The 22,735-nt window shown below is 40.1% G+C and overlaps 1 protein-coding gene across 2 annotated transcripts; it reads right to left on the bottom strand.

The window, feature by feature from the left end:
* Positions 1-1,131: 1,131 nt before the first annotated feature.
* On the bottom strand, positions 1,132-15,307 carry rcor2 (REST corepressor 2). Of its 2 annotated transcripts, XM_088347928.1 has the most exons (15): positions 15,082-15,307; positions 11,526-11,653; positions 10,061-10,117; positions 8,853-8,933; positions 8,718-8,770; positions 8,482-8,643; positions 8,280-8,404; positions 8,127-8,193; positions 7,504-7,590; positions 6,171-6,410; positions 6,025-6,102; positions 5,900-5,957; positions 4,145-4,212; positions 3,916-4,065; positions 1,132-3,009 (listed from the first exon to the last, which is right to left on the bottom strand). In XM_088347928.1, exons 2-15 carry the CDS (start codon positions 11,647-11,649, stop codon positions 2,674-2,676), a joined length of 1,686 nt encoding a protein of 561 aa, XP_088204054.1. In that variant the 5' UTR covers positions 11,650-11,653; positions 15,082-15,307; the 3' UTR covers positions 1,132-2,673. The 2 variants fall into 2 exon arrangements, with proteins under 2 accessions (XP_088204054.1, XP_088204055.1); XM_088347929.1 differs by lacking the exon at positions 7,504-7,590 and having other exon boundaries at positions 15,082-15,304.
* Between the last annotated feature and the right edge of the window lie 7,428 nt (positions 15,308-22,735).

The raw sequence follows: 22,735 nt of genomic DNA, 5'->3' as shown, positions 1-22,735 counted from the left end.
GGATTGTTATCATAAATATTATGAAAGCATAATGGGAAACGCAACGCGCTGACGTGGGAAGTGTGATCAAAGGAAATTGCTTTTGTGCAATTTCTCGTATGCATTTCAAATTTCATGATTGTATTTTCAGAGAAAAAACAAGAGTTCGTACGTTTTTCATGGCCAAATTCAACCTCCTTTTAAGGACTATCAGCTATTTTCCAATTATTACAGTAAAAAAAAAAAAAAAAAAATATGCCATGTAAGTAGTGTTGGAATATTGAAATATTTCACTGAATATACAGTCATAATTGTATGAGTTTGCCTGTACTTTGTATTTGATTATTCTAATCATGATATTATTTTTTCATGATACTTTTATTCATTTGATTGTAATTAATGCACCCTATGGTTATAAATATATTTGAAAGAAGTATTTACTTCTTGGTGTGTCCAAGTGAAATTTAGTACTATCAAGTAATGCCTTATACTTGCCCTACTTTGTCATTGGCCAGAATAAAAAAATATATTTTTTCAAAAAAAAAAAAAAAAACGTTAAGAAAGCCAGTGTGAATAGCGTATTTGACAAGTCATTTTTTTAATGCTGCGTGTGTATTTATCGAGACATACGATTTTTAGATAGAATTAATCGTGAATATAATCGTTTTATGGAATGATCTTGCCCCATACAGGTGTTACATAAAAATGACGGTAACATGTAGCTTAAATTTACAGTTGCAGGAAGTTCTTCCCATTACAATTTACCACTGGGAAATGTTACTTTCATTTTTTTGCATACCCCATAATTGATACGTAATCCTTGCACTAACACACATTTCATAGTGCCCTGTTGAGGTACAGCATGCACCTGTCCTCTTGGGCACGATGCTTCATTGGGCACAACTGTACAAACCATTATCAGCTGCCGTTAATCACGAGGGAGAATGAAAAGCAGATGCAAAGTGAAGCCACTAGAAAGCAGTGTGGGTGTCATTTTCAAGCTACTTTTTGAGTAACACAGCAACAATTACAAGCATTTACAAGCACTACACCCAAAAGTCGAGCACTTTACAATCCTTGACAACATTAAAATTCAAGTATTTCCAAGGATATTTAGCACCCCGTACGACCCCTGCAAAGAACTACTGAAACTAAACTGTGTAATACTTTATTCTAGAAAACACATGGCAACCGAAGTAAAATCTGTCACATACAGTACACAAGGTTTTGTTTTTAAATGAAAATACCGAATAAAAAAAATTCCAGCCAATCATGAATAGCGTAGTGTGGATTTAGAATACCTAGCTCTGGCAGGTAAGTCCTCACCCAGCCAGGTTTATATATATTTATGCCAATAAAAGCACATCATATTCACTGTAACTATGATGGAAGTTCATGAGTCCTTTTTATGCTTCGAATTTGTGCTTTTAAAGCGAGAGCTAAATGTAACTACTCCAATTTGTCGGCGGTAAGACAACTTTCAACTCAAGTTTCACACACAAAAGGCTTAGTGCTTATTCAATAATAATAACAACAAAAACTATTATCTAACAAAGAGCTCAAAGTTTACTATTAAAAGAAAATGACTCCAGTTTGTGGCTGTGAGAAGAGGGAAAGAAACCTCATTGCGCCTTTTCCCTTCATCCCGTCCTGAAAAGTTTTACCTCAGCTATACAAATCTGGACATCGTTGTACCTGCATTTTCCTCTTTGAGGGTTACATTTGTAACATAGGCTGTTCTTCCGGAAGAGGGTTAGGTAGTGTTTGGACCTAGTTTGGGGTTATTAAATAAGTGTTGACTAACCATGGTCTGGAGGTAGGTGTGAGAGTGCAGCTATAATACAAACATTTAAGAGCTAATATTTTGGACCACGTTGCTCGCAAGACAATGCGAGAATAGTTTGTGTGGCTCAAGGGGTTGCACATTTCCAAAGCAGGAAACTTTCCAAAGGAGTTTGGAGAGAATGAATCATGAATTTGTGCTCATAATGAGGAACTTAACAAATTTGGTCTAGTTGCCATCCACAGTGCCGTGAAATGGTTTTCGCTCACTTACCGATTTCTGTGTTTTTTTGCATATCTATAACTCACAAAAGTTTCAGAACATCCAACCAATTCTTATTTCACACAGAGACAACCCAAAGAAATACAAAATTTAGTTTTGAATTGTTGACCATTTATTGAGGCACAAAAAAATCTTAACTTATCTGGCCATCTGAACCTAATAGAGAATTGGGCCACAGAAATTTTAGCCCACTCTTTGCAAAACAGTGAAAGACTCACTATAAGGTTCGGAGGGCAATGACTTGAATCTTTTTTTGTGTGCCCTAATAAACGGCACACAACCCTAACCCTAACCCTAACACTTAAAAATTGCATTTTGTATTTGCTTGGGTTGTCTGTGTGATACTAAAATCAGTTCTACGATCTGAAACATTTGTGAGTGATAACTGCAAAAAACACATAAATCAAGAAGAAGCCAAATATTTATTCACTACACTAAATGTGATATTTTCTTGAAAAGAAAATGTAAATAAACAAAGCATACTTGCCATTTTCACAAAATCCAAATTACTCCCTTTTCGAAAGTTTCTGATTTGGAATGTTTCCCACGAAGAATTCCTGCAAACGTTTTGGAAGTATTCCGAACACGTCAACCCTTTTGGCGACACGAGTGCGTTTCTTGGCTTAGTGCTAGTTGGCCTGCTCCACCTTGATGCCCACCAGTGAGGGCGGCATCTGCATGGTGGCGGAGGGCGAAGAACTCGGTGGAGACGCCCTTAGGTTGGAACTGCCGGAGGAAGTCACGGCAGGGCGGATGAGGGGCGGCGGCGGGTGGTTGTGAGGGGCCCGGTTTTGCAGCGGACGGGTCTGCAGCGGCGGGGGCTGGCGTAATAGGCTCGGAGGTGCCGAGGGTGGCGCCGGCCGCAGGAGCGGGGGAGGCTGAGACAGGGATGAAGAGGGCGGCTGAGCGGAAGAGTGAGGTGATGGGCTTCCAGTTGCATCCGGAGGGGAATCCTCCATCTTCACCTTGAAAAGCAGTAGGAGACATAACTGAACTCTGATTTTGGGAGGTGTAAAACTGAGGAAAATGATGCTCGAGTAGGGCTGCAATTAACGACTCGGCTCGTCACTGACTTTTGAAACAATTAGTCGAATAATCAGATTTCGGCGCAATGCTCAGTAGAGATAAATACATAAATAAACCTCAGTCCATTTTTATGGACAGGCAAATAAAATCATTTATTATTCCTGTAAAGCGAGAACAGGCTTATTAGCAGAAGTATAACAGTGAACATAATATTATGTGTATTTGGTAAAATTCATAAATTTGTCAACTGCTAAGTCTGTAACAAAAGCTCGTAACAATTCTCAACAGTTTGATATCAAACGATTTCAACAATTAACGTTTATCGTTTTAAACGTATGAAAAACTTATGTTTGTTCTTCGGACTATGCATTATGCACAGTCTGGCATAATGCTCAAGCTCTTATTAAAGCGAATTATATGTACGCATAATATGTATGCATGTCATCAAAACTGTATTGGCTTGAATGCTACAGAGGCAAGCGAGGGTTGTTTTGTGAAAATATCCATTGAGCTTTCTCTTTAAACCTTGACTCTTCAAAAAGGTACAGTATTGCCATGATACGCGAGGTCTGCTGTGCAAACTTTGCAATTAATTAGCTCTATCCAGGCTAAAAAAACTCTCAAACTTAAGAAGTCTTGATACGCGTACTTGATGCTGATGCCACCATTTTTGCATGGTTATGTTACTGCTCGAGACTGTTGCGCATAAGTGACTTTCAGCAGAAATTTTAATCTGTAGCGATTCATCTCTGTTGGGAAACAATAAGATTCATTACTGACTTTTTCTTATTCTCGATTTTTGTCGACTAAATGTTGCAGCCCTAATACGGAACTTTGGCGATTACCTCTTCCTCCTCTGCCCCCCCTTCTGTTGCGGCACCTCCCTCCTCGCTGCTCCTCTTCAAGTCCTGAGTGGCCACCTGTTCTGCAGCCCATTCCCTCACCACCTCATCCAGGTTGAACCTACGGCGGTAGCTCACAAAGAAGGAACTCACCTGTGGGGTTAGGGCATAGCGACGTTGAATTCATGTGCGGAACCGAGAAAAGAGAACAAGACGAACTGTGGGCGCTCACCTGAGCGGATGTTTTGTTTCCAATGACTTCTGCAATGGCTGCAAAGTCTTTGCCATAACGCCGGACGGCTAAAAGGGATTCGTTTGAATTTGAGTCAATGCCTTATCAATAAGTGCTTTTTCTTTTTCTAAACCTGTGCAGCCAATTTCTAATCGACGGACAACATCTTTGTGATGATTTGTAAAAAAAAAAAAAGGGGGGGGTGGTTGTGTATGAATATTTAAGTACTGGATTTTCTGAAATGGCAAACCTGAAACCCCCAATTAGGACAGAAATTTCAGAGTGCTACTTATCAGATTGGAAATGCATATAGCAATTATAAGTATGCATTGCCATACAAGGTTTTACGTTATACTACCATATTTGAGCAATGAATGTGCAATAATTGAACAAATTGATAAACAGCGCTGATCCAAATCACAATCCATTGTATGCAACTGGAGTCAGGCACTGACACTTTGCTACCAGACCATCAGTAGCACAGATAACTTTCAAAAAGGCATTCGCGCCTATCTCGTTACCACACTACTTTTACTCACAGTGCCAAAAACACTGATTTGCACAGTGCATCCAGATAGGATAAACAGTCTCTCTACTTCTTCACCAAAAAATGTTAGAAAAGGGAGAAAACAGAAAGCCTTTCAGCAAAATACTATACAAGCTCTTTCACGTACATATACATACTAATACCGCAACATTATAGGCGCACAGGTCAAGTTGGGGGACTGTTTACCTGTTTGGAATGTATTATGCTAGAGGTGTCCCAACTTTTCAGAAAATGGGCCAGATTATCTTTTTAGCATTTATATTCGACTTGCTCTTGTGGAAAAAAAAGCGCTGCTGTGCCGTTAAAAACAGCTTCCAGTTGCTTAACCCTTTCCGGTGTTCCTTTCGAGTTAGCTTGTCGTAGTCAGCGTGTTTCACCTGGCATTGCTTTTTGATATTATATTGTTTGAAAACCGCCAGTTTCTTGTCAAATGAGGCAGACGCAGTTGTTTCGGATTTTGGTAAAAAAACGCCTACAATTTCCACTCATTTTGGAGGCGGCAGCCCTCACAGTCAACTTTCCTTTGACAGTCGCCATGTCGGAAGTAGGGAGGGGTCAAAAATCTTACAAGGGCAAGGTGGCCAAAGGGCATCTGGTGAAAGGGTGATTATTTTTTTTAGGGGACAATCTCATTTTATACAGCGGTCAACGTTACTGGCTGCCCACATATTATTTTCATTACAGAGGCCGCGGGCCAGTAAAAATGTTCTCATGGGCCATAATTGGCCCCTGGGCCAAACTTTGGACATTTTCTGGCACTGCGACTAAAAATAATGTGATAAGATAAGCCCAAATGTGTTTTTGTGGAAAAGTGTCGGCACTTTCACCACCACTACTCGGGCTCATACAATGTTTTGCGGTTCTGGTCAGAGACACTAATCGACTGATCCGTCATTGCATTAATACATACCGGTGTATTAAGTGTATGAAGAGACCAACAGTTACACACAAAAGAACACGGTAGATCAATTTCCTCTGCTTTATAGTCCAGTGTGCCTCATGTATGAAACGTGTATGAGAAAAGACTATTTCAGGGGAGTGCGCCTTATAAATCAGTACACCTTATAGTGCGGAGAAAATACTGTAATTAGTGACATAAATATGATTAAAAAAACAACAACTGCAAATTACATTTATTGTTTTGGGACTATTTAATGGTGAAAGACGAGTAATGAAATTTGGCAAAATATAAATAACTAAATAATTACCTTGCACAGCCAGAAGCTGCTCCTCCGTAGTCCAACGAGCATTCATCTTGGGGGTGGGCTGCACCATAGGAGAGTGTGAGTAAACAAGAAACGCTAACATTCTCTCAGCAGAGTGGGAAATTCACCTCAGAGGGTCTGAAAGTGTTGACGCCTTCAGTCAGACTCAGTTTCAAACTACTGTTGCTCTGTTTAATACTTTGAACCTGAAAGAGGAAGTCAAGCGCATGTTTAATTGGAAGAGACACAGATGGCGATCCACGACGCCCATCACCTGTCGCTTGAGCGAAACCAGCTGCATGTCCAAATGCCTTATCGTCAGGACGCCCGAGTCGGAAGAGGCTGACAAAGATGTGATGTCGGCCTGTTCAAGATGCATGCCCTTCGGTGGCCGGCGCCGAGCTCTGAGCGGGTGGTGGCGGTACTGAGCCCCCACGTTCTCCTTCTTGATGGGTCCGGATCGAGTGGGGATCACCTTATCCGAGGTGGCACTGCTTGAGTTCTGTTTCGCCGCCTGAGCCCACAAATGCAGTGTTTCCCATACATATGAAGATTCTGGCGGGCCGGCATGGATTAATTGGTGACGCCAGGGTCTCATAGACTTGTATTATAGAAAAATATAATAACATATGTTTAAATGTATATAAATACAAAGTTTATCAATATAACTTTTAAAATTCTCATTATATAAAAGATGGCAAACGCCATGATGTGTATTTGTGCAACGGATTTCTGTCCGTCAGAAAGAATATTGGTCAGTTTTCCCATCTTTGCTAAAGCACGCATTCTCACTGATACAGGCAGACGAAACAAAAGATGACATTTGGTTGTTTTAGTGTTTGTCCCGCCCCGCCCTGCGATTATACGGCTGGCTCAAATGTGACATTGACGAGCGCTGCTCTGGTTTAGCGCCAAGCATTCTGCACAGAAACCCTGCGCTGACGTTGCAGACAATTAGAAAAGGTTGCTCAGAGCAGGAAAACGTTTTGGTGGACTGTTACTCATAGGTTGTGCATTACAATAACCTCCTGCAATCTATCTAAGAAACAACATCATTTCATAGCAGCAATCACAAAAGCAGCAGTACTAATATTTAATGATTACCAAGCCACTGATATGAGTATTACGGTTAATTAAATTTAAAACTCATATTGGATATTTAGTCTGTTTGCCGATAATATACTTTAATATAGTACAGCATTGGCATAACACTAATTATTTTAAGTCTAATTAAATGAAGAGCAGATTATTTTGCATTGAATTCCATGTTTCGTTTACCATTTATTCTGTGTGTTGACTTGTATGTTGTATCATTTCCTTTCAAAAATACAATATTTTTGATTCAATATTTGACAGGGGCACATGTTCATCATAGATCCAGGACATGGATTTTGCTCTTAAAATTCACCAAATTGATGCATTCGAATTTAAAATCTACGATGTTTTCTTCTGGGGAGAATCCCCCCGGAAGCCCCTCGAAGAGACATGTCTAAGTTCTACCCAGGGGCCAGTTACGGCCCGCAGCCTCTGTCATAAAATTAATATGTGGCCCGCCAGTAATCTTGAACACAGCAGAAAATAAATTTGCACAAAAATGTATTATTCACCCTTTCACTAAATGACAGTAGCTCATTGGCCACCTTGCCCATGGCTTTCTGAGAGAATTTTAGCCCACCGCATTTCCGAAATGACGACTGTAAAAAAAGAAAAAGGGAAAGTTAACTGGGAGTGTCGCCGCCCCCAGGACAAGTGGAAATCGAAGTATTCTTTTTTTACCAAAACGCAAAACAACTGCGTCTGCCTAATTTGCCAAGAGACTCTAGCTGTTTTCAAAGAATATTATATCACGAGGCACTGCCAGTAGAAACATGCGGACTACAAAAAACAAATGATGCAAAAGGTGAAACAACTGGAAGTTGTTTGAAAGGCACAGTCGTGCTTTTTGACAAGATTTTGATAATGCTACAAAAGCGAGCTAAGAGGTCACCAAGCACTACAAACCTGAAATTAATAAAGAGTGTTTAAAGAATACCAGGCTGTATAAATGGCCCTCACACATATTTAGCTTACCAAACCTGGCCCGCTTTTGAAAACATTTGGACACCCCTGCCCCAGACTGTCCAGCCACCAGGGTCTCACAAAGTTTTGAGGGAAACACTGAAATGGTCTCACTGGATTTGTTTTGTGAGTCCGTTTTGACTTGACAATATGGCGTCATATTTGTGCTCACCTCCTTCTTGGCGTCAAGCTCAAACTCGCTGTCGCTGCCAGGTTCTGCTTCCTCGAGTTCATCGTTGCTACATTTGAGAAAAAAGACCCCAAAACTTTCATCCTTCCCGCCTCTTTTTGTTGGCGTTTATCAAAAAACAGCATTTGAACTCACCTATCGTCTTTCTCCCTCTTACTGACAAGCCTCCGTGCTTGCCGGTCCATGACAGAGGTTCTAGTTCTTGTCTTCTTCCAGCTGTAGTAATACTTCACTAAACTAGAGATTAACTTGTCTGGGAGCTAAAGACACAAACACCAATGGTTTCTTCATCTGTATAAAAAGTAGATTTAACAGTGTCTGCGATATCTTCTCTCACCATTTGCTGAATGCGGTGGAAACTTTTCCCATGGAAGCTGAAGGCTTGCTCGAACAGCACTTTGTCCTCCACCGTCCACTCGTCAGGGAACGGCGTGAAGTTAGCCAAGTCTGCTAGCGAGCGCTCTACGTCATGTTTGTGCCACAACAGCATGCCCAGGGCCTGGCCAGGGGTGTTTGGACAATACGCTTAAGGGTGCTTGTGCAATTGTGCCATGGCTGTCCAGTCTACTCTACCTGTTCCATGTTATAGCCATGTTTCTCTTTGGCCATCAGAATGTATTCATCTACTGCAAACGACAACATGATGAGCAACAAATGTTGAGCCAACTAAAGAAGAGTTATCAGCTAAGACATAATGTGACTACGTACACATTGCATCAGACAGCTGGCTGTTGGGACACCACACCAACATGCTCCTCTGGTCCTTCTCATTGTAACGGGTCGTGCTGTCTGGAATCAAAAGCAGATTCCAAGACTGGCTTTGAAACATGCTTCCTGTTCAAATTGGTTTAAATGGATCGGCATAGAGCTCAGAAGTCGCTGTGTATCTACAGGGATTTACAACTTGAGGCGGTGTCAGGTACCACCAGAATGGATTTCAATATGTCGGGTTTGGGAAATTTAAGAAGACTGGCTCTGTGGCTGTGGTTTGGCATTAGGAAGCAGCGAGTGCAGGTCACAAAGTCGCATGACAGCTTTTACAGTACTTCACTTCATTACAAAAAATAAAAAATTAAAAACAGTATACTGTTAATAATGTTTGTGTGTAAGTTTATTTAGAGTTACAGTGACTATAATAAGTGCACAACAAATGCTTACGTACAGTAACATCAACAGTCTCTCGTGCTTACGGCAACCCTAACGCCCTTCTAATGCTTGTTAGCAACCGTTGTTGTTGTCATTTACCGTGATAAGAGCATAAAATAAACTCTGTATTTAGTTAATATCTTATTACTGTATTTTTCATGTTTAATTGCCATTTTCAGTATTTTTAGTGATCAAGAAGATGTGTTTTATGGCTATTTAGTCCATAAAACTAAACTTTGATGCTTTTGGGAGGTTGGGAACGGGCCAATTAATTTTAAATCATTTCAAATTGGGGAAATTCACTTGTTACACGAGTAATTCAAGCTACGAACATTTCCCTGGAAGGAATTAAGTTCGTATGAAAAGGTACCACTGTAGTCAAGTCACAGCCCTTATTCAAAAAATGTCTCCGATTGCCACAATACAACATCCTCTTATGTGAAACCTGCATTCGGGCAAGGAAAAACACCAAAATCTCAGCATGAAGAAAATAAATCTCGAGAAGGGACCAGTCTCCAATGAAAGTTGCATTGGGTAACGATACACAAAACATAATAATCATCAACAATAACCATAAGTAACAAGTAAAAATGTTCAAGTATTTGTAGGGCCACAACTGAAAATTAACATTAGCCCGAGACAGAATTCCTTTGCCACGCTAGGCTTCTGGTAATCTGTGAGGGCCCCCAAAAATGTATTGGGTTCGAGTTTGATTGCAGTAAACAGGTTTCGCCAGTATGATTGATGCATTTGATTCCTTTGATTTTTACCTGGCTTGAACTCTGGGATATGAGCCTGGTAGTCTCCTCCCACTCGGATCATGCTGTCTGTGGATAAAGGAGTAAAAGTAAAACATTTGAGGAGAATGTGGGTGTGGTAGACAAAAGGAGAATGTGGGTGTGGCAGACAACACAATAACTGTTGAATAATCAGCTGAGTGGGAAAGATAGGATTGTGTTTATACATGGAGCATCTTCTCCAAGGGTTCGAAACGTATGCCTCATTAGCCAGTTGTGGCTCTCTTAATGAGTACCTCTGGCTCGGAGATAAAATTCAGGTTTTTAAAACATTTAGGCCTCGAGTGCATTTTTGTGTTTCTACCAGGAGCACTGTAGCACTTTCCTACCTTTAAGGCTGAAAGGAGAAATGTCATTAATATTTTTTCAGTTCATTTTAGCCAATGAGATGCATCAGAATACACGTGAGAGTGTAACGTGCGCCTTTTACAACTTTCAGGATATTTTTTAAGTCATGGAAAAAAAAACCTGAATAATAAACAATGCACTTGAGGACTTACAAGCAAAATGTTTGTAGATTTCAAATATTTTAAAGTTTTTGCATCTAGAAAACGGAATGGAAGACTAATGCTTACTCGATTTCCTAGGAACTGCGTCACGTAGCTGAAGGCAAATCCATATCTTTATCATTAACAGTACTTTGTGACATTTTTGCATAAGAAAGCTGCTTGCACCTTCTTTTACAACTAGTATTCACGAAAAGAAAAAATCTTGGTCAAAATGAACCTCAGCGATCTAAGGCGGAAGGGAGACACTTTTTAAGTGGGATGTGTTTTGATGTGGAACACGGGGTCTGGCATTCATATTTTATAAAATCATCAAACTTCACACGATGAAATAAAACTGAAAAAATAGCTTTCGACTAGAGATCAGGTTTGGCGGCTTCGTTTCCTTTTGTCTTAAAATATATGTCGTAGCTCTCAATGAGAGAAAGAAAACATATATATTTTGCATTCATGGCTCTTTGACTCAAAATTGTTCCCGACCCCTCATCTACTTCATTAAAAAAAGTTACACTCTACAATTGGCAAACCTTTATTGATAATCAGTGAACTCAAATTTAGCAATTGCAGACTTAACCCTCATGTTGTGTTAGTGGGTCAATTTTAACCTGGGGTTAAACTCGGTCCTGACCACCAAAAAGAAAAAAATAACGCTCAATGTCATTAATGCAACATCCTAATAATAATAAACAAATGCATCCAGAACTATATATTCCCACTGTAATTTGATGGCCCTTGAGACAAATCAGTTGTTACATTAGTTTACCTTAATCAGGTCACTGGAGACCCTAACACCGCGTAACAAAATGTTTATATTTGCCTTTGATGCCTGAATAAATTTGGCAGTATCGATCTTCTATATTTTAATACTAGACCTATTTGGGAATTATACTTTAATATTGTGAAAAAAAAAAGCTGCAGCATTGTGTGTGTACCGTGAGCGTGCTCTTCGTCGCTGCTCTCCTCCTCAGAATGTGGTTGGCTGTTGCCGTTGCTAACGGTCTTGGCTCGGCTCCTGGACAGGACGCCTGCCCCGGAGCGCTCCATCACCGAAGGCATGGTTCTGTGAGACACAGTCAGACTCATAACACCTTAAAACATGTGTTAAATTGAAAAAAAAAAAAACAAACAAAAAAAACAACAACACATGATCCAACGCACGAATGCAAAACTCCTTAATAGTCTAAAAATAGAATTTTGATCATTGGCTAAATTTATCTCGTGGGTTGGCCATTTAGTCACCTGCAGTACTGAAATTAGAAATCCATATACAGGGATCAGAATTTTCCGCGGATCCGCGGATTTCCGCTGTTTTTGAACCCCAAAGGCATTCCGACTTTTTCTCTTGCGTAGCAAACAAATTCAAAATCCGACTGTCTGACTCTTTCCTTTATTGCTCTGGCGCACCCTGGCGGCCGTTAGAAAAATTGGCCGCATTGATGCTCAAGCTGCAGGGACTGAACTGCATTTGAACTTATCTTGCAGTATTTACAAAAAAATCAGTTATGTGGGCAAATTATTGTAATCTTCTAAAAATGTTACTTAAATGATAAATATAAGCATGGTTTTGGACAAGTAAATTGCCTAAAACCCAGGAGCTTGGGGGGTGGGGGGGGGGGGGGGGGGTTGGGGAGTTTGCTCCGCCCTGCTTTATTCCTGGACCCTGGCTATTTCAGCTGAAAATGAAAATCTCCATTCTGATCCCTGCATATATCACCAATTATTATATCACATTATGCATGGGATATTTTTTTAAAAAAAGTAAAAGTAAAGCAAAAGTGGGGAAAAACAGAATGAAAAACTAAAAGAAAATAACTAAAGAAAAAAGGCAGGGAGAGTAAAAGGCTAGGAAAAATAAACAATAAGCATGGGTAAAGTGGTAGGGGCATATTTTTACACAACACCGACTCCTGATTAGCGAGGAGCCACAGAGCCGGCTCGTAGAGCCGTATCGTTCGCGAACACCACCTCACTAAAATCATTAGCGGGTGAGTGGCTTATGATGTGCTGTACTTGCACGCTTATTGTAAGGAGTCGATAGTTCCTGTCGAGTTGTTGATCGTTAAACCCGAAAAAACTACATTTTGTTTTTATCAGTACCAACAGTTGGCGACGAGACAAAAGAGCAAAATGCGCAGCAGCGTGTTAGGATCTCTATGCCACCGAATCCCCCTCTTCACCCCCCTCCTAGGTCACAAGAGGACACTCGCATCCAAACAACTCAAATTTCGAAAGAGTATATTAAGGAAGCACTTAAGAACATAAACCGTCGCCACCCTTCGCCTCGCGCTCTTCATTTTGTTTACACCTTAAGAAAGCTTTACAAACAACTAAACGCAAAACAATGCGAGGGCTCACTGAGGAGGTCTTTTGTCTCTCTTACGACCGAGTGTGAGCGGATCGATCCAAATGTCTATATTACTGATACTTAGCAGCTACTTGGATCGGATTGATACCGTCTTCCCATTTTAACTTTCATGAATGTTTGTGTGTCGTGTGTTTTTGCATACATTTCAATCTTCGAATTTGATCCAATTATGGGTACACTTTATTTGCACTACTGATTCTACTTTAAAAATATCGGTCAATGAAAAGTAACATATTTTCCGGACTATAAGGTGCAACTGATTATAAAACGTACCTTAAAAAAAACAAGAAAAAAACCTGTGAAAGATTTTCATTTCCATATGTATGGCGCATCAAACTATCGGGCATAGGAGATTAGTACAGAAGATAAAAACATTTTATAGAACATAAATATGCAGGAATTATTTTTCACTCCAAAAATAAATTATTCATAAGCAGTTACCATATGTAGAAGCATATTGTAATTTACAGTATTTCTGGCTCTTAAAAGGTGCACTGGATTATAAAGTGCACTTTCAAATCTCTAGCAAATGTAGGGGTTTTCGGTGCACCTTACGGTCTTGTTGACATTGTGATACAGTAGTTTTACATTTGGTGCATCGCTGCTTTTTTGGTTTAAATGTTTAAACTTTTGTTATTAGACAGATGTCAGTGAAGTACTTTATTTTTCATACATTTTTAAAGTAGGGCGCTCATCTTGGGATCAAGAGGTCGCAGGTTCGATTCCCGGCTCCTCTGTGTTATATTTTTGAAATGTCCTTGGGCAAGACACAGAATCCCTAATGCCCCCAATAAGCCTTGCATGGCTGACTCCCTATTGGTGTGTGAGTGTGTGTGTGAATGGGTAGGTGTGAAGCACATTGTAAAGCGCTTTGCGAGGTCTTCATAGACTTGAAAAGCGCTATATAAATGCAGAGCGTTTACCATTTATTGCTTTCACTATTTACGCTTTGACTTATTTTTTTCAAATATTGTTCACTATAAGGTATTTCAGTTATTATTTGTCAACTTTGTAATATATGTATTGCTGTAAAATTACTGCTTTTTATTGGTTTGACTCACTTAAATTTTGTTCTAAATCGACTGTAATAGAATTTTTTTTTATATTTATGCTGTTAATGCTTGCAGTGTAGTCATTTTAAAAATAGACAGTTTTAAGATATTTTATGGTAATTATAAACTAACTCAAGATAGGAGGAGTACAATTATTCAACAATCATGAGATTTCCTGGCAAAAAGTATCGGATTTATATCCCAAAAGCGCTTTACAATGTGCTTCACACTTACACACTCCTACCAGGGGCATTAGGGGTTCTGGACTCTACATTTACCTCATAGAAGCCAGGAATCGAACCTGCAACCTCTCGGTCTCAAGACGAGCGCTCTACCGCTGACTTACATATCGATATCACCAAAAAAGTATCGACCCCCTAACTGCAACAGCTGTCCTCACAACAAGGGCAACACTTGAAAATCGACATTTACGACATTTCTGTCCAGGTTTACGGCTGACAAAGAATAACGAATCTGCGGAAAACTTTGTTTTTAATCACTAAAAAGTGTAGCATCACCTCACTACTTTAGTTGTCACGAGCACAAATACATACATTGATACGTAATGTATTTAAAAAAAATAAAACATCATTTTTATTTAAATCACGAAGGCAACGTTTGAACCGTTTGGACGCATTTTTCTTTAAGAAAATAGTAAACTACTGCCCCCTACCCTGCAATTATGCTAAATGTTCGAACCAATTAGCGTAATAAATGAAAAATACATGAAGCTATATAGCATTTTAAAAATATGTAAATATTTTCTTTGTGATTAATTGGAGACTAGCATCAGTCCCTTTTGTTTCCAGCAGAAACGGCAGCAAAGCGACCCTAGTGGAGGTCGTAAAAAAGTAATTTCCCTAGTAACACAAAACTCGTTTATTTCCGAGTTAAAAGTGGATTTTTAAAAAATTATTCTATTTTCGAAAGTGTTAACGCAAGCTGCCGCCAGGTGCATCCAAACACATTTGTGAGGCTAGCGTTAGCCACTTAGCTCGTTGATGCTATCAGGCTCTCCGCGTTACATTAGTAACGTTTACTCCCAAGTTGAGAGTCAACACATCGTTGTACCTTGCGTGATTAGTTCCTTCTCCGAGGCCAAAAACTTAGCGAGGTGTCTTTCTTATGTCGCAGCTTTGTTAATCTCCAATGGCGTGCCAAAAGAAAGTATAATTTCCCAATCGGCGCTTTAATTCCTCCAATTGAATACAATGAAGAGAAACGGCGTGGAGCACAAATGAAAGCAGCCGGCGAGCCGCGTCGCTCCCTCGGAATTGAGAGGTGCTCGTCCGCCACCCGGTGCCTCTCCCTGGCAAGTCTTTTTTTCGTTCGAAAAAAATAAGGAAGAAGCAGTACACGCAAAGGTTGCAGATTACCAACCAATTGACCATAACATACTTCGTGTCTGCTGTTGGAATAAATGGGTTTGTGTTTAGTAGTTTTTTGTCAAATTGAGGAACTACTTGTCGAAGTGTTCGCGGAAGAATACGTCAACTGTGCGTCTCTGTGCTGAGGCACACGGCCCAGACTTGCACTGATGTATGTATATGCATGGTTGTGGTGGATAGTGATGGTTGTTTGCGAACGAAACGGCCATATGAACCAGCTCTTAGAAGTGAACAAAAAGGCCGGCTCCCCATCAATGTGGAAAAGGGTCCACTTGAAATACCCTCTCCCTCTTTCAGTGTTTCTCTTTTTCTATCGCTTTCTGCCCCTTTCATCTTTGTCTTTCCTTTCTGTCTTTCTCTTTCCTTATTTTTTCTATCTCTTTCTCCCCCCTCTCTCTCACTCCCCTTCATTTGTTGTATTGTTTTCTCTCATTCTCAGTCTGTCTCTCATTTTCTTTTTATTGCTAATTTATCCCTCTCTCTTTGTCTCTGTCTCTCTGTGCCTTTTTACCTTCTTTTGCTCTCTTCCTTTTTTCCCTTTTCTATCTATTTTCTCTCCTTCTCTTGTCTTTTTTCCCTTTCTCCCCTTCTCCCCTGTCCTTTTCTCTTTCCTCTTTGGATTTAGTTCTTTTTCTTTCCCACTCTCTCATTATTTCTCTTTTTATTTCCTTTGTTTCACATGCTCTCTCTCTCTCTTTCTCTCTCTCTCTCTCACTCCCCTGTTACTTTCTCCTTCCATCTGCCATTCTCTTTCCCTCAGTTCTGCTCTCTCTCTGGCTGATATTGACGTTAGAATTTTACATATAAACTTAAAATGCAACAATAAACATTTCATTTGTTGTGTGAAAGCTATAAATGTCAAACAAATTATCTCTGAAAATCACAGGAAATCACACGGAATCCAAGGAAAAATCAAGAGGGGAAAAATGTGTCGGAGGGAGTCAACTTGTGAACGTTGGGGAGTCGGCTAATAAATTTGATTCGTTCGCGAACGACACACCACTAATTCACACTCGATTCCACCCGAAATACATTATATTCACACACATTTTCATACTTGAATTCGACTTTCGTTTAAATTCTCCATACACAATTTGTTGCCTTCTTTGCCTTCCCTACCCCAAAGGAAAGACAATATTGAATCTTGAAATGTTGTTTTCCTTCTCTTTCACCCTCTGCTCTGACGTGTCGAGGGTACTGCAGCCTTCGTCCTAGAACATCCGTTTCCGTGATGGATTGATGCGACTTTAATTAGAGGACAACATTCCTCGTCACAGGGAACTTGATCTTAAATGTACAGTTAGATGCAAGTTACTCTATTGGAGTTGTAATAACGATCAAATGCCTTTGTCATAGCGCCCCCATGCGGGGAATGTCAGGATCGTATCACCTACTAGTGATGGAGATTCCGGTTGTCTTTTGAAGAACCGTCTTTTTCGGCTCGGCTCAAAAAAAGAGCGGCTCCCAATTGGCGTTTCGATTTAAGAAAAAAAAACCATGGCATACAGAGATCCCTCGGTTTTCGCGGTCAATGGGAACCGGAACCACCCGCGAAGTAGGGTTGCACCTTCATAAAAGCCCCCAAAAAATTAAACTTACCTTGAGATGACGTTCTTACCGACTGAGAGTATCCGACTATAACATAAATACTAACATAAAACTCATAATAGCAGTTGAATGAATGGTTTCATTGTCATTATGGTTGGTTGGATCCCTTAACAACTAGGGTGGTGTGTCTTGGGCAAGTCCAGCCGGTGGCACCCCTCCCTCACTAGGCCAACATATACAAAAATAAAACGAAATTGGACACTTTCTCCTTTCAGTCGAAGAAAGCAAATTAAAGAGCAGCCAGCTAGTTGTGTGCTAGGATTGGGTGTCCTCAAACGTAGACAGATTTGCGCAATAATTAAAATAAGACCGTCCTGAATGTAGTTGTTTCCCACACGTTGTGGCTCCAGGACATCCATTTCATAGCTAATTGACCTGGCGTCAGCAAGATACAAGGCCCGCAGCAGAGCCTTTTGTGAGTTGTTACCCTAGCCATTAGCAGTAGTCTGGACCAGCAGCCCCACCCTTGCCTTCTCCGGACGCCGCCCAGGTTACTTCTGGGACCTGGTAATAACCCACGAAGCACCACCTGGTCATCAGCATTTGGTTGCGTTCTTCTGTCTTTCCTCGGAGTCCTAGTTAATAGATTAATTTCTTTTCAATGTAAGGAGCCGCTAAAAGCTAAGGGTCGCTATGTTTGTTAGTTTTTACGGAGTCACCGCCCGCCCGCTAACGCCATACACCAGCCTATCTCAGCCGCACACACAGTCGGTCACACCCACCTGAACACAAAGCACCCTCATTAATCTGTCCCGGCTAAACACAACGCACGATATTATGATATCAATTACATACGAAGACAAAATCAATTCATTTAAAAATGCATTTATCACCATTCTGGTGGAAAAACATCCCTACCTGGGGCTCCACCTGCAGCTGGATTATATACACGTTCTCTCCAACTGCCCGACAGGCTGTGAAACTCTGCCGCCATGTCTCTTCCACCCTGACCCTGAGCACTGGATCCACCCCAAGGATGGTGCTGATCCCTCAAATGTTCACCCTGTATACCTCAGACTTTTCACCAACCCACCCCACGACAATGATTGTGAAATTCGCTGACGACCACTCCTTGGTGGGCCTCGTCTCTGATGGGGATGAGACAGCATACAGGAAGGAGGTGGAGAAGCTGACGACATGTTCAAAGAATTAACTCTCACCACCACAAAATCCAAGGAAGTCATACTTCAGGAGGGCAAGCACAAACCCAGACCCACTTGTCATCAATGGAGACTGAGGAGATAGTCCACTCCTTCAAACTTCTGGGTGGCACATCTTCGACGACTTCTCCTGGTCTGCCAACAGGAGTTCTGTCGCGGAGAAGGCCCAGCAGCGACTTCACTTCCTGAAGGTCCTCAGGAGGAATAACTGGAAACAGAAGTTGCTGGTGTCCTTCTACAAAGCCACAGTGGAAAGCATTTTTGCTTACAGCATCACCCTGTGGTACGCTGGGTGAACAGCAGCGGAAAGGAAAATCATACAGAGAGAAATCAACACCACACAAAAAATTAACGGCTGCTCTCTGCCCAGTCTAGCTTGCGATATCGACTTAGCGGAGCCATCAACATTATAAAACACACTTCCCATCCCGGCCACCAACTCTTTGATCTGTTGTCCTTTGATAGGTGCTCCAGGTCCCTCAAAACAAGGACAAGCAGGCTTACAGACAGCTTCTCCCTGCAGGGCCATCACAACCCTAAATGAGCTCTCAAAACTGTGAAAACATATCTTGCGACTTATTTTGAGTTTTCTTTTCAGTTATCTCCCTAAAGCACCTTTGACGTGATGTGTGTTTGCATACCACTGTGTTTCATTCTTGTAAATCTCACCGTGGCTTTTTGTTTTGTACCTTTAACCTGAAGATTTGAGAGTTTTTTTTTCCAACCGTAGATTTTAGTATTGGATCCGTAGTTTTCAACACATATCTATTTAATTCACACACAAGGATCATTTTTACAGTTAAGAATGGTCTCTGTGTTTTTTTCTGGCAGCGATCTTACTACACAAAAGAGCCTGTTCACAGAGCCGTTTCGTTAGCCAACAACCCATTGTTATCCCCTATGGATAGCATACAACAGAATCGGACAAACTACAGGGCCAAATTCTCAATTAAACATTAAAAGAAGAAATCCGGTGGGAATCATGTATTTTGCAGATCAACAAATACAGCTGTGATTTACATATGGGATTTTTAATATTGCATGCACATTTTTCAAGACATGCAAATTTTACGTCTTGAGTAAATCATGAATATATGCGGATCTAAACAAGATGTGTGCAAATATCTGAGATTTTTCACTCTTTGGTGTTGGGTAAAAATGACTGTAATGTCTAGCTTACATTTTCAGTCGCAGGAAGTTCTTCCCGTTACAATTTACCACTGGGAAACGCTAGCTTAATTTTTTGCATTGCCCATAATAAATGCCCGTAATTGATACGTAATCCATGCCCTAATACAAATTTCATATTGTCTTGTTAAGGTGTGTCATGCTCTTGTCCTCTTAGGCGTGACCCGTAGGGGGCAATGACGTTTCATAGTGTTGTGGATTAACTGTAAGTCAGCTTCTCGCTGACAACAGACGTCTGGCAGGATGTTATGAGATAATGTTGATACAAGAAATCACAAGTTGTTGACTAAGCGAGCCGGGGCCGGAAAAAACACTTTGGATTCCAACGTTGGGCGCCACTTATTTTGGAGAGGACGTCGTTGGGCGTCGCCCCAAAATATACGCAGACAGAAATATGACAGAAAGGGAACGTCCTTTATACAGCAACATTCGTTCAAGCCACGTTCAAAATTCATCCAAAAGATGCTGGGTTTTATACAGTGTTCAACCAGATCACGTGGTGTTTTTCTCGAAATCAAAGGTGTTTTTTCGGGCCTTGGCTCGCTTAGTCAACATATTGTGATTTTTTTTTTGTATCAACATTATCTCATAGCATCCTGCCAGATGTCTATGGTCAGCTCTTCAGCTGGTACAAAATGCTGCAGCGAGGCGTTTAACTAAGATGAGAAAGTTTGATCACATTACTCCAATTTTAGCTAACATGCATTGGCTCCCTGTTAGCTTAATATGTGAATTTATATCTTTCAGATTTCATTTCCCTTTATGTTCCAGGCCGGGGCCTTCGCTCTGAAAATGCTAGTCTGTGCCTTTGAGACGCCTTGTGATTAAGGGCTATACAAATAAACATGACTTGAGACTTGAGTAGCTCGAAGCCGACTTAGTTAATCCACAAAAAATAGGTCATAAAAACTAATGCCAGCTGCTGTTAATCGGGAGGGGAAAAAAATACAATGGCAAAGCGAAGCCACCAGAGAGCAGGTTGGCGTCATTTTTAAGTAGAATTGTTGAGAAACACAGAAACAGTTTCAAGCATTTACAAGCACTTCACCCTGAACCGAAGCTCTTTTCAACTCCTGAAAACACAACAAAGAATTCAAGCATTTTAAAGGATTTCAAGCACACGTACAAACCCCGAAAATAACAGAGTCAACAGCAAACAAGTCCAAGTGAATTGTTGAAGTTGAAATTCATGCACAGTTTTATTGGACAGTTATATAAAATACTAGTTTCTCATAGTTGCAAGTGCATGCCTCATCTGCCAACAGTTTCAAAGTTAAATTACAAAAAAAGCAAGGCTTCATGTCGTGTAGTGAATTACTCGGGCACTTAAGCAGTTTCTTAAAAAAGATCACGTTTCTTTGATTCATGTATTGAGCAGTATCAAACCTTTAACCGATATACAAAGCAGTGTTCCAAATAGTCGTCGTCATCAGGATAGAAGAATTTCTGTGGCACATTTACAAAAACGGAACCAAAGCATGTATTATTATTTTTTTGGAAACAAATTGAAAACCAGTTATATGACACCAACGGCGAATCATGCATTTTTGAGCTCCACATTGTAACCACACACCTCACAAGAAGAATTCAAACATGCTTAATTGGACTGTGTGCACGTACAAGCGCCGCTTAAAAACACCAGTTGAGTTCATCTTATAAAAGAAGGCATAGCGCATTGTGGTGTTTTTTTGTCGAAAATACGCAGGTAAATGTTTTCCAGTATATGTTCACGAAAAGAGCGATATAGTTCAAAGATTTATAGTTTGGATTTCCTTCTTTTTTTTCTCTCTCGACTTTTAAAAAACATGCATAGGCAGACACTTTTCTTTTTACACAATATAGCTTTTTCTATTCTTACTTTGTTCGTAACACTTCGAAAGAGAAAAGGAACGCTCGCTTCCGAGCAAGCCTTAAAGGTACAGTGTGTAATATTTGACCAAGAGATGTCTCTTTATGGTTTTGGAGCTATCGAAAACGAGCGCTACCGAGCACAAGGGAGAATTCAAACTGCAGAGACTCAAAATAATTTCCCCTCCCTTTATGTTAGCCTTTCTTGGAGAAAGAAAAAAATAGAAATAAACAAGAAAAAGACGGAGGGAGAAAGAGAAAAATATAAATAAAACAAGAGATAAAAAAGGTGAAAAAAAGAATGAAAATATGAAAACATAAAAAAGAAAATGAAAAAAGGCATAGAAAAATAGAAAGGAAAAGGAAAAAAAGGGCAAATGAAAGATAGATAAACAAATGAAAATATAAAGAAAAAGCCGGAGAGAATGGGAAAAAAAGCAAAGAGGATAAAAGGCATTAGTTTAGGAGGTAGAGCACTCGTCTTGGGATCAATAGGTGGCAGGTTCGATTCCCGGCTCCTCTGTGTTATATGTCGAAGTGTCCTTGGGCAAGACACTGAATCCCTAATGCCCCCAATAAGCAGATAGGCGCCTTGCATGGCTGACTATCGGTGTGTGAGTGTGTTTGTGAATGGGTAAGTGTGAAGCACATTGTAAAGCGCTTTGGGAGGTCTTCATTGACTTGAAAAGCGCTATATAAATGCAGACATTTACCATATATAGAAAAACAAAGGAAAAGGGAAAATGAAAGATAGAAAATGTAAAGAAAAAGCCGGGGAGAATGGGGAAAAAAAGCTAAGAGAATAAAAGGAAAAAAACAAAAATTATCTTACAGTGGAACTTTTTATTACTATGTTCCATTTTTTCTCTTTTTAGTGAGAACATAAATAATTAAAATGATGTGCAAACGAAAGAAACTGAGTAAAAAAAGTGTTTTTCGGGGTACTATTGGCAGCAAGATGCCGACCAATCCTGTCAGCTCCCTCTAGGTGAGGATCATCTCATGTCAAAAAACTACTAATTTCTCAACCGACATCTCAATAAATCAAAAGACGGTTCATGTATTTATGCTTCTCATTTTTCAATCAATATTGTTTTTGTTTTTCCTCACCACCAGGAGGCTCTCAATAATACACACTGTCCCTTTAATAAATCGAACCTTCCCTTCCAAAACAGAAAAAAAGGGACAAGCGAATGAACACATAAGCAAATGATCGATAAATGCAAATTCCAGTTCTGAAACTCAAGAAAATGTGTATTCCTTACGGAGTTGTTAAGCCGTAATACAAAAGAAAAACAAAAGTCAGGTTGAAGCACACACCAAAAGAACCTGAGGTAAGCGTAATATGTACATAAAAGTTCCGTTATTTGGCATTTCCACAACATTCGTTTTAAGACTGCCTAATTCATTTCAGAGCTATTTTATAAGAGGAGCAAAAAAACAAAAAAAAGGATCAATAAATAGTTTTACTTAGTTTGTACACCCTTACAATTCTTTTTTTTTTTATTTTTATTTTTCAAAACGCCGTCTTGT

Source organism: Urocampus carinirostris, chromosome 11 (assembly GCF_059441175.1).
Source record: "Urocampus carinirostris isolate Australia breed hairy pipefish chromosome 11, RoL_Ucar_1.0, whole genome shotgun sequence".
In the NCBI taxonomy this organism is placed as follows: Eukaryota; Metazoa; Chordata; class Actinopteri; order Syngnathiformes; family Syngnathidae; genus Urocampus; species Urocampus carinirostris.
This window is presented reverse-complemented; position numbering and strand designations above follow the sequence as displayed.

Bases quoted from the DNA above. Each gene is read 5' to 3' on its own strand.
- rcor2 (XM_088347928.1), bottom strand. From the start codon at position 11,649: ATGCCTTCGGTGATGGAGCGCTCCGGGGCAGGCGTCCTGTCCAGGAGC. The intron at 8,194-8,279 runs GTGAGTTCAAAT...TCTCAAATGTAG, and splicing joins AAGAGGGAGAAAGACGATAG to CAACGATGAACTCGAGGAAG. The intron at 4,066-4,144 runs GTGAGCGCCCAC...CTAACCCCACAG, and splicing joins GAAACAAAACATCCGCTCAG to GTGAGTTCCTTCTTTGTGAG.